Genomic DNA, 18,883 nt, shown 5'->3' on the forward strand with positions numbered 1-18,883 from the left:
TATAAATATTGGATTTGAACTTTAGTTATACACATAAAAGAAATGAGATGAAATGTTTTATATCATATCGTTAAATAGTGATATTTTTCATGTAATAAGAGCAAACAAAATATAAAAACAACCCAAAAACATTATTTGTCTCTTAATAATCACGAGTTTGATTTTTCACGTCAACACTTTTTCGGGCAAACATGTTGCACATAGTTTGCTTAGTATGATTCACAAGACTGGTGTGATCTGAAGGTTAATGTGTTAGCTCGAGAAATTTACCTTGTAAACATCGAAAAATAATAAATGTGTTTTCCATTATCTTTAAAAAAAAACATTATCTATTAATGAGTTTAGAAATGTTAACATTGGTTAGATCCGACCAAACACATAAAATAGATAGATTGAATCGATAATATCCAAAAAACACAGTCGACTGATCTGCATGATTTAGGCTACACAATTTTTTAATATATGATGTTCATGTGATCATATGAATATCATGTATAAAAATGATATCCCATTATATAGTAGAATAAGCCGGTATGCTCCGCTAACATGAGGTGTTTTATTATCACTAATAATAATGGCACATGCTATGCGTTTGTAGACAAAAAATTTACGCATAAATTGGACAAAAAAATCAGAATTATTTAATTGAATTTTCTATACTTGTTTTAATATTTTTAAAATCAGTACAAAAGAAGAAGATTAAAAAATAAAAACAAAGCATAAAAATAGAAGTTAAATGAATTTAGTAGGAGAAAAATGTATTACGATTTGAAAAAATAGGTGGAGAAAATGACAGTTTTTTATTACTATTTTATCTTGTGAATATGTATCTTACATTGATGCTTATTAATATTTATTACTTATAATTATTGAGTAGGTCTTTCATAATATGATCTTACGGATCTTTATTCGTGAGACAGATCAATCATGTCCATATTTACAATAAAAATTAATATATTTGACATAAAAAGTAATATTTTTCGTGAATGACTTATATAGAATATTAGTTTCATAAAATTAACCAATGAGATCGTCTCACATAAGTTTTTTTTGATAATTATTTTGGTTGACCAAAAAATTTGGGGAGGTTTTTTGTTTGATATAATAGTAAAAAAAAAATTAAAAAAAGGAAAAAACAATGGTAAAATTTGAAGAGCTTGTTTTAGAACGAACCCCATGGCGTATCATTCACTCCCCTCGGGTTCATTCACTCCACGTATAGGAGTTATCGTTCGTGAAAGTTGGCGATTAAATACTGCAAAAATCTCGCGCTGACCCATTTCGAGGAGCAGATTTTGAAAAATGTACATACATATGCGCCAGTAGATAATCAATAACTTGTTAGACGGATGGCGGAGGAGGGATCGGAGAGGGACAAGGTGGGTCTAGCTTCTATGGATTCGATGGAGTCGAGGTGGGTGTATCAAGACGAGGAAGGGTTGGATAGCGATCACGAATGTGATTACGTCAACGGCCGCGAGGGTTCTCCCCAGCGGTATTCCGATGACGAGGATAATGCGGATCAGAGGTTGATTCGTACGGGCCCTATGATCGATTCGTTCGATGTTGAAGCACTAGAAATTCCCGGAGTTCATAGGAATGAATTTGAGGTATTACTCTAAAATTTTCACGAGTCTTCATCTACTATAGCTCAAAATGTGCGGAGCAGTTTCCTGGTTTTTGTCTATCGTTGTGTCTCTGTTGTTGTGTCGGTAATAAACGACCAAGGAAAATATTAAACTTGAAATAAACCCTGGCAAGAATTTAGTAAATTTATATGTCATTTAAATCGTCCAAAGGAAAAAAGTGAATGGCAATTAGGTATTGCGGATGTTGACATGAGGTATATCCAAAGTCAGAAAGATCAAATGATAGAAAATTTACGGCTGTTGAATAAAGGAAATTTGTGTCGTCGCTCAAAGCTGACCGTGCTGTCTATCACTATTAGTTCATATTCTGCTCCATTTTTTCATGACGAGCTCAGTGAATGAGAAGTAGATGGCCTAATAAATTACGAATGGAAAAGTGTATTGGTCTTAGACATTCTACAATATTTAGCAGCATAAATGGTTGTGTGGAGTTGATGTTTTTCATATATCTGATATGATGCTGCCTTAATTGGCCGCAAAATTGTTATCTCCTTGCATTTTTTTTTGAATTTTTTGCATTAAGAAGTGTTTGCTGGAAAATAAACATGGCAGCTCTGCTAGTATCAATAAAGATGTCTATGGGTGCTTGTACTTCATTTCAAAATTTCAGTCGCAGGATTTCACCATGGGCAGGAGAGTCATATTGGCCTTTCAGACACTTGGAGTTGTTTTTGGTGATGTGGGGATTAGTCCATTGTATACCTTTAGTGTGACGTTCAGCAAGGCTCCAGTCAACGGGAATGAAGATGTTCTTGGTGCATCATCCCTAGTTTTGTACATCTTAATTTTGATTCCGCTGATTAAGTACATCCTTATTGTTCTATGGGCGAATGACGATGGTGAAGGTATACAGTTTCTGAGCTTTTGCCTTTATGTATATAAACATAATCTACGTATGAACTGGACGCATGACCAAAGTTATTTTCCCAATTGGTGCAGGTGGTACATTTGCTCTGTACTCCCTGATTTGTAGACATGCCAAAGTTAGTCTCTTGCCAAACCAACTTCCATCAGATGCTCGTATATCAAGCTTTAGACTTAAGGTACCATCAGCCGAACTGGAGAGATCTCTAAAAATAAAGGAAAGACTCGAAGCTTCTCTGACACTGAAAAGGCTTCTTTTGATGTTGGTCCTGGCTGGTACATCTATGGTGATAGCTGACGGTGTTGTTACACCTGCAATGTCAGGTGCTTTTTAGCAGATCCATTTCGATATATTTTATTATTCCTGCTGGATTTCTTTGGTAGGACAAGAAAGGATCTCTTTTTAATCAAAAAAGACTTTTTTGCTTATTGAACTTGGTAAATTTATCAACAATTTTTGTGCAGTAATCTCTGCTGTTGACGGCTTAAAGATCGGAGTCTCATGGGTAAATCAAGGTGATTGATCCACTCAACTACTGGGACTCAGCTAAATCTGCAAATTATGTTATGTTGTTTTTACGTTGGTGAAAATTTGGAACTTATTATGATCTTTTTGCATGAAATGTATTCTTTTCGTGATTGAATTCCCTGGTCAACTTAAGATGATATGAGATTCGAAATACTGAGAACCACCATTTCCCCAAAAGTAAGTAGTTGAACTTAGATCATCAATACTGGCTAAACATGCTGAGCTTATCAATAACAAAATTATCAGTGTTGGCCATAGCATTCACCAAACTGCCATCATCACATCCTTCATACTTAATGGATTCTATATTGCATCGACTATTACTTCAGTTGCCTTTTTAAACGGTTATTCCATAATTTGAACAATTTGTTCATCTATAAGTGCAAATTAAGCATGCAAATTTGTAGTCTAGCTGACAACTGATTTCTGAATTGCAGATCATGTAGTGATGATCTCAGTCGCATTTCTTATAATTTTGTTCAGTGTACAGAGGTATGGAACTAGTAAAATTGGGATTGTAGTTGGTCCTGCCTTGTTCATATGGTTTTGTTCTCTTGGAGGCATTGGCATATACAACCTTGTCAAGTATGATACCAGTGTTCTGAAGGCATTTAATCCAATTCATATCTATTATTTCTTCAAGCGCAACTCAACCAAGGCTTGGTATTCCCTAGGAGGCTGTCTTCTTTGTGCAACAGGTATGTTCTCTCGGAATCAGTCGACTGTAATAAATGGCATGTTCTATGGTCTTGTCTCGCCCATTCTTTTCTCTCTCAATATATATTCTTTTAAGTTCTCACAATCACATATTTGACCCTATATTTTTTTCTTGTATTGCAGTTTGCTATGTATATTCTATATTAGTTTAGCAGTTTGCTCGAATGTGATCAGCATCACACAGTTGTGAGCATCAGAAATGACCCCGGATTTCTAATGTGGATGGTTTAAATATAAGAAGTAATATAAAATAAAAGTGATAAAGGAAAGTCTGAAGTAACTTAGAAAGAGTTTACACGTGCTTTAGTTATGTGACATTATTACTAATCTCCTCAGAGCAGCTTATATGTGCTAAATTCTCTTTTTGACTCTTTACTTTGTTCTGAAAGAGCTGTATATCAACTTTCAGTTATTAAGCTATCATATTCAGCTTATGCTCTCCTTAGAAGAACTGTCTTAGAATGTAGCCCGTATTTACATGTTTAAATAACTTGGTTTCTCAAAAATAATCAGTAATGTATCACTTTTTACTGCTCTCTATAGCTTACATATTTGTTGTTACAAAAACGCGTGTGATTAATTTCTGATTATCAGTTTTATGACTCAGGTTCTGAGGCAATGTTTGCAGATCTTTGCTATTTTTCTGTAAGATCAGTGCAGGTAAACTGCTGGAGTTTGATTCGTATCTTTATTCTCTGGGTGAATGTAGAAGATTTAATGTCTTTTTTTCTTTGGAAATTTTATTTTCTTATTCAAGTTTGTAAATATGTTTGTGGCAGCTTACTTTTATATTTCTTGTATTACCTTGCCTTCTACTGGGATACCTGGGTCAAGCTGCTTATCTGATGGAGAATCATGCTGATACAACGCAAGCCTTTTTCTCTTCTGTTCCAAGTAAGTATGATTCTTTTTTTTTTTATCAACTGTGATTATTTATGATGAAAACTTTAATTTAATGAATGTGAGACATTTCACTTGTTTAGATTTGCTTACCATGATCATAAATGTTCTCTTTCCTGCTCGATCGTTTATTGATTTTTGATACTTGATATTAATATCTGTATTTCAATGTGCTCTTGGAAGAAGTACAAGTGTGTTGATAAATAACCTCCAATAATGAAGTGCCTTAATTCAAATTCTTTGCAGGTGGAGCTTTCTGGCCTGTCTTCTTCATAGCCAACATAGCTGCATTGATTGCTAGTAGGACCATGACTACAGCTACATTTTCTTGCATCAAACAGTCCACAGCACTTGGTTGCTTTCCTCGTCTGAAAATCATTCACACCTCAAGGAAATTCATGGGCCAAATTTACATTCCGGTCATGAATTGGTTTCTGCTGGCTCTAACCCTGATTTTAGTATGCAATATCTCAAGTATTTATGAGATTGGAAATGCATATGGTTAGTCTCTTAGCTTATCGATACAGTCGAGGTTTCTTTTTACCATATTCTTTGCTGTTCTGTTCATTTGCCTTGATGTGTGGCCGATGCTTCCTCTATTGTTGATTACAATCCACAGTTCGGTCTATTTTGTAAATTTCCCCATGGTTTGTTGGTTAACTGCCAGTATGTAGAGCCTTGGGGTCCTAACTGTTCCTGATGTGATTAACATGCAAGAAAATTATAGAACAGAAATATTTTTTTAATTAAGCTGGGCCCTTATTAAATAATAGCTTCTTTTTCAAATGCTGTATAATAATTATACGCTGATTTAAAACCATTACATCATCCAAATATAATCATGTTATCCATACGTATCATATTTAAATAATTTAATGTTTGAACACTCCCCGGCAAACCAAACTAGCACTAGTAACAATAGTATACTAAAAGTTATGTGTATATGAAATGAATTTTCAAAAACTTCCTGCCTTGTCAATCTATTTGATAGCAGTGGCGCTCTTTATATCATATTGCAGTTAATTCCATCTGATAATGGAGAACTAACATGTAACGAACTTTAAATTAGTGTAATTTCACATTACCGTTGGTGATCAGTGAAAGCAAAATAGTGAATCATTTATATTATATCTGACTTTGTACTACTCTGGTATAAATAATTTTCTAAACCTTTCTATTTTATCTGACTTCATATTCCTTTTAAACACACACACACATTGTTCGGACTAGTATAAACTATTTTTATGGTACCTTATATTTCCTTATTTGACAGGCATTGCGGAACTCGGAGTCATGATGATGACTACAATCTTAGTGACTCTTGTAATGCTTCTTATATGGCAGATTAACATTTTTGTTGTTATGAGTTTTGCTATACTTTTCTTGGGGTTGGAGTTAACATTCTTTTCGTCGGTTTTATGGAGTGTGGGGGATGGTAGTTGGATCATTCTGGTATTTTCCATTGTAATATTTTTTATAATGTACATTTGGAACTATGGGAGTAAGCTTAAGTATGAAACCGAGGTAAAGCAAAAGATGTCGATGGATTTATTGCGGGACCTAGGTCCCAACCTTGGAACTGTCAGAGCTCCTGGCATTGGGCTGCTTTATAATGAACTAGCAAAGGGTGTACCGGCTATATTTGGACGTTTCCTTACCGCTCTTCCTGCTGTGCATTCGATGATCATATTTGTCTGTATAAAGTATGTTCCTGTGTCTGTTGTGCTTCAGAATGAAAGGTTTCTGTTTAGGCGAGTCTGCCTTAAAAGCTACCACATGTTTCGTTGCATTGCCAGGTACCATTTCTCCTGCAGTTGTACCATATGTTGCATATACTAAATCTCATATTGACTGGAGTAGGTAAAGATAATTTGCATCCATTTATATAATCTATATGACAAGTGAGATAGGCCGTTGCAATGGTTGATTCTGCATATATTTAAATATCTTTGACAGTTTGATTGTACTAAGACGTAGGAAGAGCATCTTTTTATTTTTTCAGTCAGGATTTCACATTTCCAGAGTTTATGATATTCTATTTTTGGCTTGACGGAGGTACTTGTGTCTTCTCTAAGTTGTAACCCTTCTGTATGCTTTTCACGTGGGGTCTTCTTGTGTAACTTCTAGGTGATTACCATAAACTATTGGGTGCTGCAATACAAAAATGTTATATGACGATACACCATCATATATGTACATCCCGTCACATTATTCATAGGACAAAAGCATCTAAAAAGAGGAATGTTGTCTACATCGATTTAAGATGTTAACATAGCAGAAGCTGGCCAGCCTGTAGATGTGATGGGTGGATTTCATATTTTGACAGATATGGTTACAAGGATGTTCACAAAGAAAACCACCAGACCTTTGAGCAGTTGCTGATCGAGAGTCTTGAGAAGTTCATTCGGCGGGAAGCTCAAGAAAGGTCATTGGAGAGTGACGGTGACAACGACTCAGATTCTGAGGAAGAGCGTTCTTTCTCAAGAATTTTAATAGCCCCCAACGGTAGTGTTTATTCACTTGGTGCCCCATTATTGGCCGAATTCAAGGATGCCAACAAGTTCATCTCCGAATCAAGCATATCAGAAGAGTCTAAGCAAGAGCCGTCTACCGATGAAATTGCTATAGACCCAGAGCAAAGTCTTGAGAAAGAGCTTTCTTTCGTACGCAAAGCCAAGGAAAGCGGGTTCGTGTATCTTCTTGGTCATGGAAATATCAGGGCAAGGAAAGATTCCTGGTTTATCAAAAAGCTTATCATCAACTATTTCTATGCTTTCTTAAGAAAGAACTCTCGGAGGGAAACAGCGAATTTGAGCGTTCCTCACTCACATCTGATACAAGTAGGCATGACGTATATGGTATGAAGTAAAACTATAATCGAACCTGCACTCTATAAATACAACATGCTGACATATTCAGCTGTCGGTTTTTTATGATCAGGTTTCAACTCATTTCGAAACTCATTAACGGACAAATTTGCAAGATTTTGTAGCTTTTGATATGCTCCTGTTTTGGTCATCGTGGTTATGTAATTATTATTTTTGAATGGAATATATCAAATTAATCGTTTGATGGTCGCTGTGTGAAAAAATTCACTAGGAGCATATGTTTTCTACTCTTGTGAACTTCGTGGAGCGAATTTTGGATATAGTGTGAGAGCCCAAAAATTGAAATACGACTGGAATTGGTGTTAAAATTAAAAAGAAAATTATATAGGTCTGTCGTAAAGATATCATTGACGTTAGCGAATAAAAGTTAAAGTTGCTAACATGTGAAGAAAGGCTCGGTGACCTTTTCCATCTGTGTGGAATATGGAATTCGAAACAGTCGACTCAGAGTTGTTTTCGTAATCAAATTTATTATTATTTTATCAATCTAAAAAATATTATTATTTATTTTCGAATTGATTTAAAAATTTGAGCTTAGGAGTTCGAGTTGAAAAAAATTGCCATCAATCAACTCAATTTGGTTTGTGCAAACAACCAGGCCTTTATATTATGGAATCAATTCTTAACCTAAATGGGAGAGCTAATAGATAATGACGGATAAAATAGTTTCAACCAGAATCCAAGAAGCTTGTAAAATAATGTGATAATTTAAAACTCATATTGAAAGAAAAAATTTCAGGGAAAGAGGATGTTTATTTCGTTGGTGTTCTCAAAATACCACATATTTTAATCTTAGACAAAAAAAAAAAATTTCGTAAGAGATCCAGGGACCCCTCTAAAAACCATTTTTCACCAGACAATTTGGACTAGAACTAGGAATCATCGAATCAAGGCCACCACCCTACGATATTTCTCAAATCAATGTACTGAGAAAAAAATCACCCCCTAGCAATAATTGTCTCTACATGCTAAACGATCAAAGCATTATATAGAATAAAAGATTTGACTTATAACATTACCAGCATTATATAGAATAAAAAATTTGACTTGTAACGTTACCATCCGCCATAGCTCTTGATAAAATGATAAAATCTCGATTTTGCACCATATTTCTACAAATTAAGAGCACGAGAACATGCAGCAAGCACCAAAAATTAAAATGCACATGCAAAATATATGATATAAAATGATACGCAAGTTTTCTTCTTCATAACCCAACAACAGTCCGTCACAAATATGGAGCTTATAGAAAAGGCATTGGACGAGAGTGTGAGAGACTTTGTGCATAAAAATACGAGTCTATGACAGATACATTAACTCCTAATGCAATACACGGGGTGATCCGCACAACTTAGCAAGCCACACATACAAAAACTGAGAAGGGCCTTTTTTCGACACAAGATTAACTGCAGTTCTCCAACAAGACTGGAAATCATTCCCCAGAATATGTGGCACTGCAATAAAGAACAACAACTGCAAATCATTGATATGGCCTTGAAAAGTGATAACGGACGGATTTCTTGGAAGGTTATCAGAAAAAGCACATGGAAAGTCTTATAATGTATTTAAGAAGAAATTACAAATTGTGATAGTTTGGGACGTGAGAAATCTTCATCGTTTGTATGAAGAACGGAAAAACATAAGATGCACTACATGAAAGTGAACCAACTTATAAGAATATGAAAAGACACAGACAATTAAACCTGAAAAAAAAAATTGGTCATGCCATCAGTTCCAACATCTCACAGAATTCCATCAAATTTTAAGCAAGGACAACCCATCTTGCAACATTAGCAACTTCACTCAACTACCCATGTAGTCTATTTCTACGTAATCTTTTACCTTTTACACCAAATGGGAACAATTACCTTTTGACTTCGAGAGCAGAAGCTGATAAGTCAGTAATACCAGAATCAGAAACCATGAGGATTCATGGAGAGACCACCATCTAAGTGCCCAGAGATTTTATCCTTGCAAGTTGGACACATATAGCCAATGGATTCTGATGGAGCTTCTGATTCAACACTGTCAAGTTTGAACTCTGCTCTGCACCATACACACACAGTTGTCAGCTGATTTACATCTAGTGCATTAAACGTAACGTCCTCCGAACCAAACGTAACTGAGGAATTAAACCCATCAACAATCCCAGCCATATTTCCTAAGTTCATGGAGCTTCCGGACAAAGATTGCAACTCTTCTCCATTCATAAAACCGTACTTAAAGGGTTCCAGGTCATCAAACCTCAGCTCCTCAAATTCTGTAGCATTCCCAAGCTTCTGACCAACCAAAGAAAATTCATGTTCTACCTGCAGTTATTGCATTTTAAATAGAACTTATTAGCACAATGCCAGATCAATTAAGCAGGAAAAAAGTGCTACACTTGTATGATGAGACAAGAAAATGGATGATTTTGCTTAATCCCGGAAATGATATTTTGAGTGCATGTACAGAGTTGAGCTTACTGGCATTTAGAGAGTCACAACAAATAGGATGCATTTTTTATAATTGACAAGACAAATATAATAAGATACCAGTTTCCAAATAGTAGAGAGATTTTCAGCACCTGTAATCTTGGAGCAGCGAAAATAAAGTTTGTCAAAAAATTTTAATCACGCAAACAAGATCAAGAAGTGTTACGTTTTCTTAATTCTAATAATGAATTTGATTTCAAGCACTTCCATCATCACAAATCATGGACATGACAAAGCGTGAGATTGTTCCCCTTCCAAGCATCTCAACTACACATTATTTATTGGCTAACTAGCTGCCAAAAGAAAGTAGTGGACACCAGTCTACCAGACTTAATATCAATTTTATGTATGCGACAATTGAGTCCAGGTACCTATGAAATTATTACCCCCACCCAACGAAAACAAAAGAAAAATTATAAGCTAATTATTCACCTTATTTGACATAGAGTCCAAGGAAGGGAAGAACTGAAATGATTGAGTCAAGGGCACAGAAGCACTTGCACTTGGAAAACCAATTTCTCCAACAGTTAATCCATGAGCATCTTCTAGATGACCATTACTTGGATTTGAACATGCATTACCAAAATTCATCTCCAAATTTCTGTTTCCATATTTATCAATGTCATGTGACCCAATATATTCCGAGTCATTTACGCACTTGTCATCAATTTTAATGTCCATATTTGAAGTGTAATCATTGATCACCATACTATCGGTATCCATCATGGATATGCTACCATGTGCATTCAAGTCTATGTAAGCAGATCTGTCAACCTTATTTTCTTCCTGTACTACAGGAGCTGAAAACAAATTTAATTCATGACTACCACAGGCAACTGGAGTTTCTTCCAAGTTAAATGCGACAGGAGGAAGATCTTTTGTGGTTTGTTCACAAGTTTCAACTTTTGGGATTTCATATATTGAACTTTGGGCTATTTCAATTAAAGCCTCCATTTTTGATGTCCTTGGAAGCAATGCCTCCTGCGATGAAGATTTTTCATTCTTCTGGATGCTTGGAGGAGAAGTTATTTCACTGGAATTTTTCCCAGAATTCCTCACATGGACGCCAACATGGCCATTATAACTTCGTCTTTCTTCAAAAACCTTGTGACAGAACTGACATTCATATTTCCCATCTTTGATGATCACTCCTTCCCCAACAGGAGTCCCAATTCTGCACCTTTTCGTTGTCTTTTGGTGGAATGCAAACAGATGCTGCAAGTACACATTCTTCTCATCAAAAGTCAACTTGCATTTGGCACATTCAATTATGTCCTGAACTTGAACTTCAGGAAGGTTTTCTATGCTCTTTGAGCATTCATTATTCTCATGTGCACCAGATGAGGCTCTATCCAAAGTAGAATGCGGTGGCACGTCATGACATGTAGCACCCTTTTTGACAGCAGAATGTACATTCTGTTGCATACCAAATTAGTTTCATTTCACAAATTAAGAAAGAAGATGATAAACACCAAGTGCTTACCTGTGCAGTTGACTTGACAGATGCCTGCTGAATGCTAAAAGTCTTCTGATCCCTTGAACGATCTGCATCACTACTCCCAAAATAGGATTTCAGAAAGGATGCAGCCTCCTGGCATGAAAAAAATTGTTGTCCAGTAGGGCTGTGGTTTTTTTTTTTGGGGAAGAGCAGATAAACGGGTTAAAACTAGTAATAATTTAAGAAAACAAGGAATCAAAGAAAAAAAGGAAAATATGAATACAAGGGGTGAAAAAGGGAACTGTTTGCCAGACAACAAGGTAACTGCCTAACTGGTTTTCAAGAAGTGTATTCAGCTTTAGCCTAATCACAGCAGTAACAAATCTGAACAATCAATCACTAATTCACATTTCCTAACCATTGTGCATTGATATCCAGAAACAAACTAATATCACAAATCCCAGTAGCCGCATTGGCAACAAATTGAAAGAAACGTTCCTAGAGCTGAGCTGTAATAGTAAACAATATCAGGTTTATTATCTGGCATTGCAACCAGAGTTAGATATTTGTCAGAGGGGAAAAAACCTAACAGATACAAATGTAGGATACCTGAAGAATATAAACTCTTGACCATGGAATAACCAGAAGGCTCAACACTCCTAATATAAATTTTAGAAACATTAGGGAAAGATACAAAATGACTAGCTAGACATGTATTATTTCTCTTCTCAAAAGCGGGGCCGGCTATTAATCAGATTCCACTAATGAAAATTCCTATAGGTCAGAAAATAAAAATAAAACTATTGCAACATCGAGGTCATTTATTTGTTCTTAGAGCATACATCAAATGCAATTCAAGAACTTCCAAATATACTGGATGTTTAGAAGGCAATGAACTCATTAGGACAGCCAGAAGGTAAGGGCAGAGCTCTATGTTGTATTGAAAGCTATCTCAATTGTTCCACATATGTAAAATTGGTAGATTTTATACTGAGAAAGAGAAGCTCTTCGTATTATATATTCATGAGTAAGGTGGGAAATAAAAACAAACCCACCAGGAACCGGCAGAACTACAGTTAACACCGAAAGGCATTACAAAGTAACATTGTCACATATTCACCTGAAAAAATCAAGAAAACGAAGAAACTTGCTAAGTTATACACAATGAACAACAATGCTTCAAATGTGTATTTTCTATACTGTCGCACAAACCAAAAATGTCCATCTCTCGATATATATGCACTGCACAGTAAACTTCGATGTGCGTTAAATCCATTAACTCCCAATTCCAGCATCAAACATACGTGCTACACATTGATCCATTCATTGGTTACAGAGCCTCAAGTGCAAACAGTGGAGCTTTTGTGCTTACTACCCTTGGAAGAGACTGTTAATCTCTTCACAGCCTAAATATATCATGTCCGGGGCATTGCACAGTGCCATTTTCCTTGTTCATCGAAAATTTGTTCATTAGCAAACCATCCTTTTGGTTTAGAAATCCTAGCATCAAATTCTTTTTTATCCAACATCCACCTGAATGATGATAAACAAAAGTTCCTTTCTTATTCATCAATTGCTCCGGATTTGATCTTTCAATTTTGTCAACTCATATATATCATTTTAGATAAATACATTGATCACTTAGTCAGTGGTAGTAGGCTCGTGAACACTACAGCGACAAAATAGCGCAGAGAATCTGATAAATATAATCATGAAAGTAAACATAGATTTTCTAACGTTATGAAAAATATTGGGAAAAAAACGCGAAATTCTGCAACCTTATGCATCTTCGGCAATAGATGGAGGGGCGGAAATCTCGCCTCCTGATTCCAAGCAAGAGCTTCCAGTCAATGGGCAATGCATCTCCAAACATACCTGCATCAACATACTTCCTCTTCTTTCTAGTGCTACACCATTGCCCCTCCAAACTCCACAAAAACCCTAAAACATCCTCCTCGGTTACCAATCCCGCAGTCCTGCTCCTCAATTCTTGGGCGAACAATTCGTCACCATTCTTCTCCAGTTCGTCCAAATTCACCAGGTCTCCCTTACTATTCACTTTTTGCAGCTCACCACCAATGCCACTCTCCAAGAAACCTTTTCTGTTCAAATTCTTGTTTTTTATCGCCCTTTTTCGCTTCTTCTCCGCTGCATGGAGTTTGATCTTCAGATTTTCTTGTAATCCTTGAAAACGTGATTGCTGGGAGTCCTGCGTCACCGACAGCATCGCCTCCGCCTGCGGAGGAGGAGCCGGAGGCGGAGCAGGTGGGGGAGGATTGTGGTTGCCATTCACAAAGTGCTTCAGGTAGTGGGTTATGGAGTGGTTCACGGGGTCGGAGGAGGGGTGGGGATCGCGGGGTGGTTTAAGGGATGGGTGTGGGCCGGGGAGTCGGAAGTGAGAACGGTGCAGGAGGCGCGAGTAGGTCTGTCGGCGGCTGCCGGCGGACTCGTTGAAGAGCGAGCGATCGAGTTGGGGAGAAACAACATCGTCCGTACTGCTTAGGTCGAAGAAGGAAGCGGAGCAAAGAGAGAGAGCTTGCAGTTCCAATTGGGAGAGCCTTGAGACGTCTATGCACTTCAAAGCTTCCACCTTTACACTAGCATCCCCGCCGGAGGTTGAGTACCGTGGAGGTGGCGGTGGTTCGGCTGAGGCAACAGTAGCCATTTATCGGCCGGCGTTAACAGTGAAAACCATTCACAGTAAAGGAAAATGGAGGAACCACTTCGTAGGATCACTGGATTCCTCAAACGACACCGTATTTAAAGTATGATCATAATTGATGATTCATATTTGATAATTGATAATAATTAATTATATAAAATAATTTCATAAAACATTATTATTTTCCATTTTCCCCAAAAATATACCATATATAAGTATATAACTAATAAATTTGTGATAAAATTAATTGTTTTAAATCAAGTTAAAAAAGGTTATTAGTTAATGGGAAAAAAGATGAAGGAATTTGATATTTTGGATTACTTGAATGAAAAATAAAACAACAATTATTAGTTTTTTGTTTTTATTAAAACATTTGTCATTTTATAGAACGTGATTATCGGCCAAATAAAATCTGTGTATTTTAATCTATGATTTTTTTTAATTTAAAAAATGCTTATTATTTGCAATATGTATTCAAAAATGTCATTTGGCCTATCGAAAAATATGTAAATTAGCTTGCAAAGTGCAAAAAATGTACTCATGCCAAGGATTTTTTGGCCTAATGGGAATTGTGAGACCCAAAAATGATGTGGTTTTAAGCTCAAATTCAATTATTTTAGTTAGATTAGATTTAAAAAAAAATTCGTCTCTGATTGTATATAAGAAAATTATATATTATTTTTTTAAAAGACAAAAAACAAGGGTAATATTACTTTGTTCTTAAAAATAACAGATACAATTCATTTCGACTTTGATTGTATATAAGAAAATTGTACACTTTTTTTTGAAGACAAAAAAGTAAGAGTAATATTATTTTGTTCATGAAAATAACAAATGCAATTTGTAGTCTTGAATCTTTAACAATCAAAGCCCAAGGTTTTGCCTTGAAAAACACCTACTCAGTGTCAAGTCTTTTGTTATCTTGGTTTGTTTATATGTTCTACCCCTCGTTTGTCTGAAATTTGTCCAAATTCTTTGAATCCCAACTGGGGTAATATTGTAACAATAAGCTTTCTTTCTTTTTTCTTCTTCTTGATTTCTTGAGACGAATTATCGCCGTAAGACAAAAACCATGGCTTTCAAAGTTTCACTCAGCTCGTCGGCGGCTAGATACGGCAGTCTTCCATACTTGGACTTCCACAGTCATCTATTTAATCTGACGCCAAAGTTTATCAGCCGTTTTTGTTCTAATGTCCGGACAACTGGTGGGAGTTTTGTGAAGCATGATTTTGGTAATTCTGTTAAAGTTCTGTGGAGTTATGGCCGTGGCGGCTTTAACGCTGGAGACGGCGGTTATCGTCCATCAGCTACGCCTGCATTTGTTAGTCTTGCTTCCAATAATGGGGTCTTCTCTCCTTCTGGTACAATAATGATCTTTGCTTTTAGTCTTGTATTTTTTTTCCCGTGTGTGTATTTACATGGTTCTCTAATAATGCTGTTGAGGATTTTTTGTATTGCTGTGAGGAATTTTATGTTATTGGTTAAAATATGGATCGAAAATATGATAAATAAAATATTTTTTCATGTTATGCAGATATGTTTGTTTTTCCAAGAAATTAAGTATAACCCTCCCAAAACAAGATCATCTCATCAATTGTGTAAACTCGTTTTGAAAAACGAGTACTAATTTTAGTTCATTGTAACATATATGCAACACGTATTTTTGTTTTCGTTGTGGTTGCTGCCACGCATATTTTGAAAATCTGGAACTACAAGCAAGTTGAAGGGAAACAAATTTCAATTGGTCTCATGGAGTTGCTCAGTTTAAGTAAGATATGGAGAGGCACGAGACCTCTTTGTTTTCTCTATGAAGATAAATAAGACCAATTATTAGATATTGTTCATAAATCTCATACCCAGTGCCCAAAGATTCACACTGAACTTTCATGGGAGTTTCTATCTAAGAAATAATATGTTGATCTCTAAATCGATTCGTTTATGCTGATGAACACCAATGACATCGTAGGAATTATGAAAAATATTTACAGTTTTGATTTTTATCTGCCATGAGAAACAAACTGCACTTAGCGTGCTACATGGACGTTGGGCGATTTGACCATCTTTGTTGGTAGCCTGTTAATTTTTAATGGATAAACAAGAGTACTGATTTTGTATACATATGTTTTTGGTTAACGCATGCTATTTGCCATTGGCATTGCAGAGGAAAGAGTGGTTGTGTTGGTTATCGGAGGAGGTGGCAGGGAGCACTCACTTTGTTATGCCCTGAAACGTTCTCCGTTCTGTGATGCTGTGTTTTGTGCACCTGGGAATGCCGGAATATCTAATTCGGGTGATGCAACTTGTATAGATGACCTTGATATCTCTTCCAGCTCATCAGTGATTGCCTTTTGCCGTGAATGGGGAGTTGGATTGGTTGTGGTGGGACCAGAGGCGCCTCTTGTTTCTGGTCTTGCTAATGATCTTGTTAAAGCTGGTATTCCTACCTTCGGCCCCTCTTCCGAGGCTGCTGCCTTAGAAGGGTCGAAAGACTTCATGAAACGTTTATGTGACAAATATGCAATTCCAACTGCCAAGGTATTAAAATCCATAAGGATGTGGAGTCTAATCTTTTGCATCAAACAGTGTTTATGGCTTATAAATTAATTTATATGATATATTTTCTCATACATCTAAATTGTGAAATATAATTACTCAGTTTGCAAAGCTTTGATAAGTCATACCCCTGACTTGGGCATTGAGCCTAGGCTAAAGGCCAAATGTGTGCCTTTAATAACTATGCTTAATTTTTTGCTACCTATTGTGCTCTTACCCTATCTGCTGTGATTTTGCAGTATCAAACTTTTACAGATCCGTCGGCTGCAAAAGAATATATAAAAAATGAAGGTGCCCCCATTGTTGTAAAAGCAGATGGCTTAGCGGCAGGAAAAGGAGTTATTATTGCGATGACATTAGAGGAAGCATTTGAAGCCGTCGACCTGATGCTTGTGAAAAACGTTTTTGGATCTGCTGGTTATCGTGTCATTATTGAAGAGTATCTGGAAGGAGAAGAAGCATCGTTCTTTGCTATAGTAGATGGAGAAAATGCCATACCTTTAGAATCTGCTCAGGATCATAAACGAGTTGGTGTTGGGGACACCGGGCCTAATACTGGTGGAATGGGTGCATACTCTCCAGCCCCTATCTTAACAAAAGAACTCGAATCTGTTGTTATGAAATCTATAATTCTTCCTACGGTGAAGGGAATGGCTGCAGAAGGCTGCAAATTTGTGGGTGTTCTATATGCCGGGCTTATGATCGAGAAGAAGTCTGGATTACCGAAGCTGATCGAATATAATGTTCGGTTTGGAGATCCGGAGTGCCAGGTTAGTCCTGGTTGGATTCTTTTTGGATGTCCTCTGATTTAAGTTACTCCAACTCTATGGAAATTATATGTGAAATGACTTGTGCTTTTTGTGTGCCCAATAATCACTGGAAATTGTTTGAAGATCTTGAAAAAAGTGTGTGTGAATAAATCGCCGGCCATGTGGCCTCTTACGTTGGTTTAGGGAGACATGACTGCTTGTGTGGCTTGTTAAGGAATTTGATTTCCTTGCCCTGGTTTCCTGAGTTGGTATTGGTTTGAGCTTGTCATTTACATTATGATTTCTCACTCTATAGTTTTTATTCCTTACGTTGTTTTTTGTCTTCGAGGATTCTATATTTTGTGAAATCATTTCATTTCGTTGTTGCGTGATTTAAAAATTTGATTGTTGATGGAACCATTAGAAAGCTTTTCTTTGTATACAGTTTCCTAATTGCCTAAGCTATCAAGTCCTTTTTTCTCCTAATGATTCACACTTCCATCAAATTTACCAAGATATCTCACTTCTGGCCCTTTCATGATTTGCAGGTACTGATGGTTCGTTTAGAGTCTGATCTGATACAAGTTCTACTTGCAGCTTGCAGTGGAAAGCTAAGTGGCTTATCCCTCGAATGGTCCCCTGGCTCAGCCATGGTTGTGGTCATGGCAAGTGAAGGGTATCCTGGAAGCTACAAAAAGGGGACAGTAATCCGAAACCTCGAAGAAGCAGAACAAGTAGCCTCAGCTGTCAAAGTTTTCCATGCTGGTACTGCTTTCGACTCCAATGGCAACTTCATTTCCACAGGTGGGCGTGTTCTTGGTGTCACTGCTAAAGGGATCGATCTCAACGAGGCACGGGATTTAGCGTACCAAGCCGTCGAGCAAATTAACTGGCCAGAAGGGTTCTACAGGCGAGATATTGGATGGCGAGCTCTGCCTAGAAAGCAATATGTGACAGAAACTTGAAAACTACTTTACTGTCACGACACAAAATTTTGTGAGAGATTGGCCAACAATTTTTTTCCTCAAAATCAGAAGGTATTGAATATTGATGAGGTGAGTTCTACATTGAAGATCCACAGTCGTTCCGATTTAAAGATATGAAGGATCTGCTTCAAGTGATGCTAAATTTTCTTGCTTGACATTTGGTAGCTACACAGACGTTCGAACGATTTCTTTTGTTTGGTTACTTTTTGTTTGTAACATAAGATTGGAATAATCCTTCAGCGTGAAAGAAATGTTGTAGAGACTATAACGTGTTGTCGGTTCATATGTCTAAATAATGACTTACCTCATGTTATATGTAGACAAGGGACCGAGAGGCATGCGTTTCCTGTGTGTGATGCGTTGTAAATTATCCTACTGCTGAATTCTGTCTACAAATATGCATATTTGACCAGTATACTCCCGTCACAAAAAAAAAAAAAAAAAAAAAAAAAAAAAAAAAAAAAAAAAAAAAAA

The 18,883-nt window shown here is 36.5% G+C and overlaps 3 protein-coding genes and 1 long non-coding RNA gene across 7 annotated transcripts in view; 2 read left to right on the top strand and 2 right to left on the bottom strand.

The window, feature by feature from the left end:
- Positions 1-1,141: 1,141 nt before the first annotated feature.
- On the top strand, positions 1,142-7,660 carry LOC140962737 (potassium transporter 7-like). Of its 4 annotated transcripts, none has more exons than XM_073421699.1 (10): positions 1,142-1,610; positions 2,266-2,494; positions 2,589-2,837; positions 2,979-3,029; positions 3,480-3,740; positions 4,367-4,419; positions 4,539-4,653; positions 4,906-5,160; positions 5,933-6,455; positions 6,986-7,660. In XM_073421699.1, the coding sequence occupies exons 1-10, from the start codon at positions 1,350-1,352 to the stop codon at positions 7,521-7,523; spliced, it is 2,535 nt and encodes an 844-aa protein (XP_073277800.1). In that variant the 5' UTR covers positions 1,142-1,349; the 3' UTR covers positions 7,524-7,660. The 4 variants fall into 4 exon arrangements, with proteins under 4 accessions (XP_073277800.1, XP_073277802.1, XP_073277799.1 ...); XM_073421701.1 differs by having other exon boundaries at positions 2,260-2,494; positions 6,787-7,224; XM_073421698.1 differs by having other exon boundaries at positions 1,143-1,610; positions 2,260-2,494.
- Positions 7,661-8,729: 1,069 nt separating this feature from the next.
- Positions 8,730-14,217, bottom strand: LOC140963040 (uncharacterized). Its single transcript, XM_073422254.1, has 5 exons — positions 13,238-14,217; positions 11,505-11,643; positions 10,454-11,437; positions 9,416-9,856; positions 8,730-9,001 (listed from the first exon to the last, which is right to left on the bottom strand). Exons 1-4 carry the CDS (start codon positions 14,122-14,124, stop codon positions 9,461-9,463), a joined length of 2,406 nt encoding a protein of 801 aa, XP_073278355.1. The 5' UTR covers positions 14,125-14,217; the 3' UTR covers positions 8,730-9,001; positions 9,416-9,460.
- A 746-nt stretch (positions 14,218-14,963) lies between these two features.
- Positions 14,964-18,660, top strand: LOC140963042 (phosphoribosylamine--glycine ligase-like). The gene is made up of 4 exons (XM_073422256.1): positions 14,964-15,482; positions 16,283-16,656; positions 16,914-17,444; positions 17,972-18,660. The coding sequence occupies exons 1-4, from the start codon at positions 15,194-15,196 to the stop codon at positions 18,386-18,388; spliced, it is 1,611 nt and encodes a 536-aa protein (XP_073278357.1). The 5' UTR covers positions 14,964-15,193; the 3' UTR covers positions 18,389-18,660.
- A 9-nt stretch (positions 18,661-18,669) lies between these two features.
- The window catches only part of LOC140963043 (uncharacterized), a 3,032-nt gene continuing 2,818 nt past the window's right edge, over positions 18,670-18,883 (bottom strand). Inside the window, exon 3 of the long non-coding RNA XR_012172650.1 lies at positions 18,670-18,798. This is a non-coding gene — a long non-coding RNA (uncharacterized lncRNA). The remainder of the gene's footprint in view (positions 18,799-18,883) is intronic.

This window comes from Primulina huaijiensis, chromosome 17 (genome assembly GCF_012295235.1).
Source record: "Primulina huaijiensis isolate GDHJ02 chromosome 17, ASM1229523v2, whole genome shotgun sequence".
Taxonomy (NCBI): Eukaryota; Viridiplantae; Streptophyta; class Magnoliopsida; order Lamiales; family Gesneriaceae; genus Primulina; species Primulina huaijiensis.